Source organism: Anneissia japonica, unplaced genomic scaffold (assembly GCF_011630105.1).
Source record: "Anneissia japonica isolate Jap-2015-1 unplaced genomic scaffold, ASM1163010v1 scaffold288292_len1863012_cov191, whole genome shotgun sequence".
In the NCBI taxonomy this organism is placed as follows: Eukaryota; Metazoa; Echinodermata; class Crinoidea; order Comatulida; family Comatulidae; genus Anneissia; species Anneissia japonica.
The window spans coordinates 449,552-460,302 of NW_022688773.1; the positions used below are offsets into that span (position 1 = coordinate 449,552).

The window sequence follows — 10,751 nt, forward strand, 5'->3', positions numbered from 1 at the left end:
CACGTAATTTTTTACATAATCGAAGAAAGTAAGAATATACTAGTTGTTCACACTAAATGTCAATTTCATGATGTTTTAAAACGGATAATGTGTGACCCGTGGCTCCTGGGATCACCATTTTACATTAGCATTTTTCATGTTACGTTGTGGTAGCAGATCTCTTATCCTTACTTTCATATCTGACAATGAGTTGTTTTTTTTTGTAATGTATAACGATAACGTTTTCATGTAGTTGCAACAATTGTAGAATTTATAGAATCGTTTTTGTGTCTAACCGTTGCAGGGGCATGCAGACTCTTTTTTGTCGTCTGGCAGTTGAACTTGCTAGAGTAAATCCGGTTGAACTTGTAATAGTAAATCCGGTGGAGTAATGATATTTGGGATGAGTCGACTCTTAAGGTAAAAATAAAAATGTAAAGCAATTTTACGAAATATTATGCCATGCTTCTAGGTAAGACCTGTACCTAGTCACACACACATTATCAGTTGAATTGAAAACACACAGAAAGCTGCTAGATAAGACCTGTCCTAGAAAGTTCACTAACAATTCACAACAGTAGACACACGCTCCCACTGGGAGCCTATTTTGTGTTATTTGCGTTCTTATCGGAGAGATACTGTAAGTTTGTTGTTGTTTTATATTTACCATCGTCTTACCTTGTTGAGACTTCAGTGGCGGATTCAAGAGGTGGAAAATGGAGAAGCACCCAAACAATCCATAAAATAATATTGAAAAGGTTAAAACTCCGGAACGTGCAGGGTACATACCCATTTGGACCACTACAAGATGTAAGATAACACCCTAACCCTCCTATCGGACATACCACCCTCACCCTCCACACACCTTTAGACCATAGCTCCTTGATATCACATTATTCATTCCCCACTTTCTCTGCAAAAAGTAAATCATGGATTCTTCACTGGTTTTACTAAAGTGTGTTCTGTACTACCACGAACGTTTTTGTTTTATGTCAAAATATTTTATTTGGTCGTCACTTAAATAGCGTGTGTGGCTAACACTGTTGGGTGTGACAGACAAATATATAATAAAATAAATTAATTGTAAAATTAATACTATAATATACATTTACGAGATGCAAACTCGAACAGTAATTAGCATAATTTCTTTCCCATGAATTTAAATAGTGTTGACGACCAAGATGATTTCCCATGTGGTCAGTGCGTTTTAAGTCAACGCAATAAATGCATTGATCGCGTGACCTAAGTTGATAATAATAATAATATTTGGCATAGGCATAAATACTCCATGAAAAGTAAAAGTAAGAATCAAGGTCAATATAATAGAAGAAAAATATCAAATTTTACTATGTGGAAAAAAACATAATTCAGGAAACGATTATTCGCATACATTTACATTTCCACAAAGAAAGCAAGGCATGACAAGTTCCATTACCAGTCACCGGCAACATACTTTCAAAGTATGGATGCCCGAGCAGGTAAGTATATTTGGCATAGGCCTAAACGCGGAGGTCCTCCATGAGAAGCAAACGTAAGAATCAATATCAATATAATAGAAGAAAAAGATTTAGTTTTACTTTGTGGGAAAAAGCTCAATTGAGAAAACGATACTTCGCATACAGTTACATTTGCACAAAAAAAAATAAGACACGTCAAGTTCTATTACCCGTCACTGATAACATACTTTCAAAGTATGAACGACCGAGCAGGTAACTATATTTGATATAGGCCTAAACGCAGAGGTCCTCCATGAGAAACAAACTAAGAATCAATGTCAATACAATAGAAGAAAAATATCTAGTTTTACTTTGTGGAAAAAAGCTTAAGTCAGGAAACGATACTTCGCATACATGTACATTTGCACAAAGAAAGCAAGACATGACAAGTTCTATTGCCAGTCATCGACAACAAGACACGTCCGACGACCCTGCAAAATTATCTCGGCAACTTTAATTACCGTACTTTGGTTGCGACCCAGTTTGATTACCAGGGCCTAACAAAACCAAAATGAAGGGAAATTTAAATAGAATATTTACGAATTATGGGTTTCACTACTTAAAACCGTCGACGTTTTAAGTAGCCTCCCTACAAAACTCTAATTTTGCAATAATTGAAATTAAGTGGTGGTGCCAATTGAGGTGGCAGGACCATCGTAAAAGAGAAAGTTCCCTCGAAGGAAACTCAAACACATTCGTTAGGGGGAAAATCATATATAACTTTTACAGAATATGAGGCTGTAAAATCGTTTACGGGCATTAAGCATTCAAATTTATTCACTATAGTTGTTAGAGCTTCCAGGGTCTTTGCCCTCTAGACCCTTCCAGAGATTCCGGAACATCGCTCCTCCCCTGCCGTTGGGCAAATATTGGCACCACCAATTTTGTTCTGTGATGAGTTCACACAAGCAAGGAATGAAAGATCATCAATAAACTAATAATGTGTTGTAGTACAATTAAAAATAGAATAAAATTTGAAATTGCCAAAAAAAAACTTCGAAGGTCTGTGCGACCAAGTGGGGGCTTCCACCACAGCATCTCAGAATTTAACCTTGGTCTACAACGTATAACAAGTTGCTTGAAACTCGGTGATTATCTTTGGCCCGTGAGACCAACTCTAAAAATAATTTGGCCCTTCAAAAAAATCAGTTAAGAACCAGGGCCCTAGAGCAAATCACTGTGAAAGCATCATAATGTATCTCGAAGGGGTTATACTGTTTTTGACAAAGTGCACTGATATATACACAAATGAAAGCGTCAATTTATACGAAGGTATAGATTGCTTCTTTCATTTTCTTAAAAATATGAGCTTGTAGGAATAGAGAAACTCTCGATAAATTTCGATAACAAAATGCAGGTCATGCCTTTGGCAATATACATTACTACGCCTGTCTTAATCCAGGTGTGTAAATGCTTGTAGTGAACATGTAGCATGTAAAGTCTCTGGGGTAAAGACAGCTATTCTTTGCGCAATTTCCAATAAACACAATTTGATGCTTAATAAAGTGTTTGAGACCTTGTCAAGTGCGTCTAACATTGTCTTGTAATTGTTTAGGTAACATTTAAACTATGTCATCCAAAATATCACGTTCTAAGCATCGGAGAACAACTCGTTACACTAAATTATAATAGGCCTAATCTTACTTAATTTATTTATTTTGATTAATTTCATTACTTAATCGGTAATTTTTTGAAGATTAATGTGACCAAATTTAATAAAACACAAAACAAAATAGCAGTTTAACTTGTGGCTATCGGCCTATAACAGTCGTAGCTTTAAGTCCTCCAGTTGTTATTATTGATGTTGTTTATGGCTGCGTTTATCAATGCTCGTTACGTTGCGCAGATTATTGTGATTTGTAACACTGTATGCTTATAGAAGTTACTGCAAAAAATCGTATTCTTAAGTCGATATCAAGTTACCATAGACACACTCCAACATTACAAAAATGTAGGCTAAATAACAAGATAACGTTTGACATGCCAATGGGGTTATTTGACTTCCATGCGTGTATGTACTTACTCGCATGGAATCGATTACGCTGTGATTGCTATTGATCTCCTTAGAAACTATCATCATGTTAGTGACATTCGGACATAGTCTGCGACTTGGCTCTCCATCTTACGTTTTTAAATTACTTAATTGTGTTTTCAGAATTCCTCCAATTATCTTGAAATGTGAATGTTACAGACCATGTAACACACTAGAGTGCGCACTATCCGAGCCCATTGAGCTATATAAGCTGACCGATTGTCATTTTGTGTTTTATTTTAATAGTCATTATTTGTTATTATTTTATAATCCTCATCAATCCTCACTTACTTTTACTCAAATAAGTTGATTTAATGTTAAATTTGTACGTTTGATGAATCATATAGTATATCCTGTTTTGGAGACACAAAAGAGAATTGCTGCATAAAATAGAGGGTAGTGATCATAAGATATGAACAATGATACGAGTATTCATTGACTGAAAAGATAATATTTGTTAAGGTACTTCGAAATAAGCCTATATATTGTTGGAGTGAATTGACATTTGAGTTTTATAACCTTTGTCCAACAAAATAAGAAAGTCCTCTCACCCTCTCAAGAAGACTCGACGAAAGCATATTAATAAGAACCTTATGTAGGATTAAGAAATTTCTCGTTTTGTAACCGTGGTTGCCTTAGATCTACTTTAAATTGACATTCCTGCAAACTTGATTATCTCCATGTGTACATCACTTTGACAAAATAAATACAGGTGTATGGTCAGTGCTTATAAAATAAGTATTAAAGAGCAGAGATCTGCGTTTGCGACGAACAGTGCAGATTGTTCGTTAATTATTGTATAATGGATGCGCACTTTTCTTATTCAGAGTCAATAAGAGATTTGAAGACAATGAATGGGTTTATGAATTGGTTATTAATTGAGATTATCTTCTAATTTTGGTTATTGATGAAGTACTGACGTCAGTCATTCTCAACTCGGAAGTAGAATATTGATTTGACCAATTAATTTTATGCAGAAAATAATCACGACAGCTTCCCGACGGTACACCATACATGTTTTTGAGTAAATACCGTACTTAAAGCGGGTTTTTACATTGGTCGAGTTGCAGCCACATTTTATATTAAAACACATGCGCGAACTGTTATGTATGTGCAGTTTCTACGATATGTGGTCAGAATGTCGCATTAATTCAACAATCAGATGTCGCTTTAAAATTTAAAAAAAATGTATGTTTTAGAGTTTAATTACCAGAGTTGTAGCAATACATACTATATTATACAGAACTTCAATTTAAAACTACAAATGAAAATGAAAGCGCGGGAATATAACCATCATGTCTACAAATTTCAATAAGCCAATTATTAGTTTGTGCATCGACATAAACTTATGTTGTGTGTATATTTGTTTTGTCAATTGACCTTGATACGGGCATGCGCAGTTCAATCTACGAATTGGCTTATTCCATTAACAATTCTTTAACTCAAAATGATTTACAGCGTTTATCAGCCATACGTTTAGATCTGCCTAAAATATTATATTATATTATGTATATATATTATTATATTAAGTATTATTATATAATAATTATAATATCGGTAACTTGCTATAATAGTGCAAATGAATATTGTTTTAAGTATTGAATAAGTGTTAATGCATAGTCTTTATTCCCAAGATAACAACACCTGCAAAAGTTCCTTGACAACAAGCAGCTGACATTGATGAGAGAGTATCTCACTATTCATGTTCTAAATACGCACGCCCTCCATCCTCAAGCTCACAATTAGGAAAGTGTAATTGTTCATACATTTTAGGCGTCTTTAAGCTTCTCCGGCGCATTTACATAAAGCACGTTTGTTTCTGGACACGGAGAAGATGATAAATTGTTTTCATTTAAACACTTGCTCAGGGGTTTAAAGACTCAAATACTTATGATAATTAATAATATAGGTATTATCAGCAAAAAGCTTTTTAGAAGAATTAAATATTTGTTTTTGTATTATGTTTTCGATAGTTCTAGACGAAGCGTAATTTTAACAACTGTTTATTTATATCCTTCAGATCACGGAAACCAACTTGCAATTGGCCTATATTATGAAAACTGTTTAAAAAATCTGCTCTGCGCCCTTCATCACAAATCCTGATAGCCCGCCGAGTTATAACATTGACGAAACCAAAATGAATGACAACAACACAGAAGCCGAGAAATCATTAGGGGTCAAAATAACAATTGGTCTGTTACTTGGAACAATCACGTTCATTGTTATCTTTGGAAACGTTCTTGTGTTATTGTCACCATTTTTTAGCAGGAATCTTCTGAAGAAGCCAACGTACATCTTTCTGATTTCTCTTGCCATTGCCGATCTATTATTGGGCCTTCTTGTCCTACCTTTCAGTAGTATAATTACGGTAACTGGAACATGGTTTTTTGGCCCTGTCGTATGCAATCTGTATGTTTCTTCAGACGTTTGTTTTTCTACTTCATCTATACTGCATTTGCTTGTTATAACACTTGATCGTTATTACGCCGCGGCGTCTCCGTTTCACTACAAGACGAGAATGAAGCAAAACTGCGCGCTTCTGATAGTCATCGTCGTCTGGTTTGTATCTGTTATGATATCATTTCCGCCAATTCATACGGGACTCAATACTGATGACGGAATTATACAAAGCTACGACGACAGATCCACGTGCATATTGGAAACAAATAAAATTTACAGTCTTGTTGATGGAATTGGTCTTTTCTTTATTCCTTTGATAATAATATTTGTACTTTATGTTCACCTTATACTTATAGTTAGGAAAAAGGGAGCTGTAGCAAGCAAGAATTCGTATAAAGAAAGACGCCTTGTTATTACAATAGCCGTGGTTCTCAGTGGGTTCGCTATATGCTGGGTTCCATATTTTACCATATTCACTGTTGGCGAACTATTCCGCTGGGAGCCGAACCCAGTAGTTGCCGATGTGGTACTATGGCTCGGGTATGTAAACAGTAGTATTAACCCGATTATCTACGGATTACTGAATCAGAAGTTCCGTGATGCCTTCCGCAAAATGCTTTGTTTAACATGTAATAGGAATGAAGCCTCTTCTACTTACAGCATGTCAAGGACTTCGTATTACACAACACATGAACAAACGGCAAGTCGGTCAAAGAAAGGTTCTAAGACCAAAAATGGATGCACACTACCTAAGAAGCATTTGTATGAAGAGGCTATCTCTTCGTCGCCAACAAAGGTTTGAAGAGATGCAATAATTTAAAATCATACAAGCTCCTAATGATAATGAAGATACCTGTAGTTCCTAACAATCAAACCTGCAGTTAATAGTATTTTCTTGAGGGCGCTTATACTTCTGACGTTATTGAAGACATGTTATATATATAGTTACGTGTCAACAAAGCAAAACTATATCGTCCTACCGAACCAACCCCCTCCTGATTTACTTCATTAGATAAATTTAAGTACTCCTAAGTACTGAAGTCAGTTTCCATAAAATTGCAACACGCTTTTCCCCCACAGATGTCAGCGACGCGAGTAGTTGATCTGATCAGTAAGCCTTTTGTCAGTAAGCGTTGGGAACAGTTACTCATTTATACGAACTAATTTCAAATTTGATTTTTACGTCAAATATTACATACAGCAACATTCAATATGGTTATTTTTAATACAATGTTTAGTTCTTGTTTGAATTTGACTTAATGGATGATGGATTTCATATTTTAAAATACTTAAATTCTATTAAATCACAACTAGAGGAAATGACTACAAATGCAGACCGAATTTTGCCGTTTTAGGTAGCTTGGGAAGTTTTTTATGCAACTAATAAGGCCTAAATTATTTTTCTTGTACACTTACGCCTTTATTACAATTACCGAAACGATGCTTCAGAATAATGCATTACCAATATGAAAGAAACATTTTAGTTTAAGTTTGGAAATAACATGTTTTATTTATATTCTCGTTACCGCCATTTCCATAAACATCGTCTGCTTCTTAATTCTCTATCTCTTTTTATTGATTAGTATGATAGTGGTCTTTGTGTGGAATCTGTTTTGACTCTACAAATCACACTTGATTAATTTTTATTTCAAATTTCGGTCCACACTATTTACAAAAGTATCCCAATATGAAGTTACGTCTACTGCTGTTACAGTCTGGTACAAACTAGAACTAATAAATTAAAAACACTTCTAATAATTGATGACCAAAGGGTGTAGTCGCGTTAGTCTGCTATAAAACAACAAGAAATGACGACAGAACTTTCGTCCACAGAGTGGGCTTTATCAGAACAGTCTCCTGAACCTGAAATCTACTGTGTGGACGAAAGCAGAGCCAATAAATTTTAAATTTTACAGTTAGTTTCAAAAGTGTTGTTGTCATTTCTTATTGTTCTAATAATTGGTGTTATTATTTTTAATATTAAATTAATGACGTCACGATTGACTATTCATGTAGAATTTTACTATTATTGTTATTATTATTATTATTATTATTATTATTTTGCAAAATATTCATCATTTATGTTTGGTTGGTTTGTGAGATCAAACATGTTGGTTTTGATGGAAAGAAATGTTGATACATTATTATTACCAGTTGCCAGAGAAATGATATTAATAAATTAGATAATATTGGCAATGAACCTTGTAATTTATAATAATAAAAATAATGTCTGTAATAATGTGGAGGAGGAGCAGGAGCAGGAGGAGGATGCAAAAATCCGTCTGGTAATGGGCCAGGTGGTAACAAATGTGTAGTAGTTGTATATACTGTTTAGTATATTATATTTGCCATTAACTATTAAAACTATGTCAATGAAAATACGAATGATGGTTAAAAGCCATAAGTTTGTTTTTTTTTTATATAATATTATCATGATACAGTATATGTATTTATGAAGATGTAAGGTAAAGTATAACATATTTATAAAGATAATATTGACGCAATAATTTGTCGATGATTAGATAGGCCTATCATTATGCTTTGGAAAAGTGAATCATGTGAAAATGATGATATAAATGTCAAAAATTGTTGGTCTTCAACCACCAATGTTGTAAATAACAGTGGTGTAGAATGGCGAATTCTGTGTACGGTCATGTTCTAGGCCTATATTTATCATGATATTAAATTATAAATTTGTATTGTTTGAATTTAATATTCACTATTGGATAATTATATATCCATAATTGTTTATTATTTTTCCTCTTGCCCTTTATTAAGCCTCCCTTTAAGATTAATGTGATTTTTTTTTCTTTTGCTCCCCAGGAGCGCTTGATTTCCAGCCTACATTACAAAGAATGGCTCTTTTAGCCTTATTTTTGGGCGATTTCCCGTTAAATAAATCTTGCCAAAAAAAAAGAAAATGTTAGTCTAATCACAGATCCTATATACAAATATAAATATATACAAATATATAAAAATTTAAATGTTTAATTTTGTAAATATATGCCTCACCTATGTATTTATGCTGTATTAAATTCAAGCTCTTTAGTTTTAATAAGTTAATCGTCTTTTGTAATGTTGTTATTAACCGTTAGCATTTAGAGGCATGGATACAAGATTCAAATCTGTGGGTACACATACACACATAGGATGCCTGTTGAAGAGGGGCTTAATATCAAAATGGTTCTCGTATTAATGTTGTTTAATTTTGTAAATATATGCCTCACCAATGTAAAACTGTATTTATGCTGTATTAAACTCAAGCTCTTTAGTTTTAATAAGTTAATCGTGTCTTGTATTGTTGTTTTAAAACGTTAGCATTAGAGGCATGGATACACAATTCGTGTCTGTATGCACAAACACCCACACACATGCCTGTTGATGAGGGGCTTAATATCAGAATGGTTCTCGTATTCATGGTGTTCCATCTGTGAAAGTCCCTGTCCCTGGGCCCATTCCATTTCAGTTTCTTGGATCCTCCACTGAAGCCCGTTATTTTACTGTACGATAGCTCGAAATGCTTACGAAGTTAATGTTATTGCTATTTAAAATAATTATTTAAATGGCGCAACGATATTGAGTACCTGGAAAAATTAAACATGCATCAAGGACGGACTATAACCCCCACAGGACAGTAGGCCATAAGACAATAGCAAGTAAACCGGGACAGTTATACCATTGATCATTAATGCTACTTTTTTCGATAATCAATACTATTTGAGTAATTAAGTGGTCCACGTCCTTCATTTGGTCCCATATAACACTGGTCTTAAAGATGGTCATTTGAGGCTAGAATTAAGCCTACTATCTATCTATCTATCTATCTATCTATCTATCTATCTATCTATCTATCTATCTATCTATCTATCTATCTATCTATCTATCTATCTATCTATCTATCTGTCTATTTATCTATCTATCTATTTATCTATCTATCTATCTATCTGTCTGTCTGTCTGTCTGTCTGTCTGTCGAGCTGTCGGTCTGTCTGTCTGTCTGTCTGTCTATCTATCTATCTATCTGTCTATCTATCTCTATCTATCTATCTATCTATCTATCTATCTATCTATCTATCTATCTATCTATCTGTCTATATATCTATACATCTATTTATCTACCTGTTTACCTATCTGTCTATCTATTTATCTATTTATCGATAAGTACAGGCCTCTCTGATTTGAGGATCATCGTAGTTCTATAATAATGTTATAATACCAGGGAACAGTGAAATTACACTGTTCCCTGATAATACTGATTGGATTTATTAGACAATATAGTTCTCATTAATTGAATCGTCCATTTTTATTAGTTGGCCATTGTCCTTTGGCTGTTACCCTTTAGAGCAATATCCACTGAGCCTGCTGAACCTGAGATCAGCCATTACTGTTACGACTACTCTAATTTATAATACCTCCTACCCTGGCTGCCCGCCATGCATATTAAGTTAAAAATGTTGATTATTGATTGACTGTGACAACGCATGCCGGACTGGTAGAAAGTACTGTATGTGCGCGCATATATTACACAATCCCGTGAGTGTGTATTCGTATCGGTTCTATGCACAGCCTCTGTAATAACATCAATGTGATTCTTGGTTGTTATCTGATGTTCATTTGAGTCACTGTCACTACGCCTGGCATCACACACTATAAAGAAAGAAGATTTTCTAATAGCAAATTATGATCATTATGATCATCATTAATCATGTGGTAATGTATACATGTAACCGGCAGCGATTTTTTTCCCCGTACGAGACATTTGCATGAAACTCCACTCTCGACTGACTCGACTCGAAAATCGCAATTCTGGTGGTCAAAAGGTCATCAACCAAAGATAAACGTCTA

The 10,751-nt window shown here is 34.3% G+C and overlaps 1 protein-coding gene across 1 annotated transcript; it reads left to right on the top strand.

Annotated features, from left to right (window-relative positions):
• The first annotated feature begins 258 nt into the window (after positions 1–258).
• On the top strand, positions 259–9,193 carry LOC117123094 (5-hydroxytryptamine receptor 1D-like). The gene is made up of 2 exons (XM_033268923.1): positions 259–399; positions 5,528–9,193. The coding sequence occupies exon 2, from the start codon at positions 5,645–5,647 to the stop codon at positions 6,707–6,709; it is 1,065 nt and encodes a 354-aa protein (XP_033124814.1). The 5' UTR covers positions 259–399; positions 5,528–5,644; the 3' UTR covers positions 6,710–9,193.
• The last annotated feature ends 1,558 nt before the right edge of the window (positions 9,194–10,751 follow it).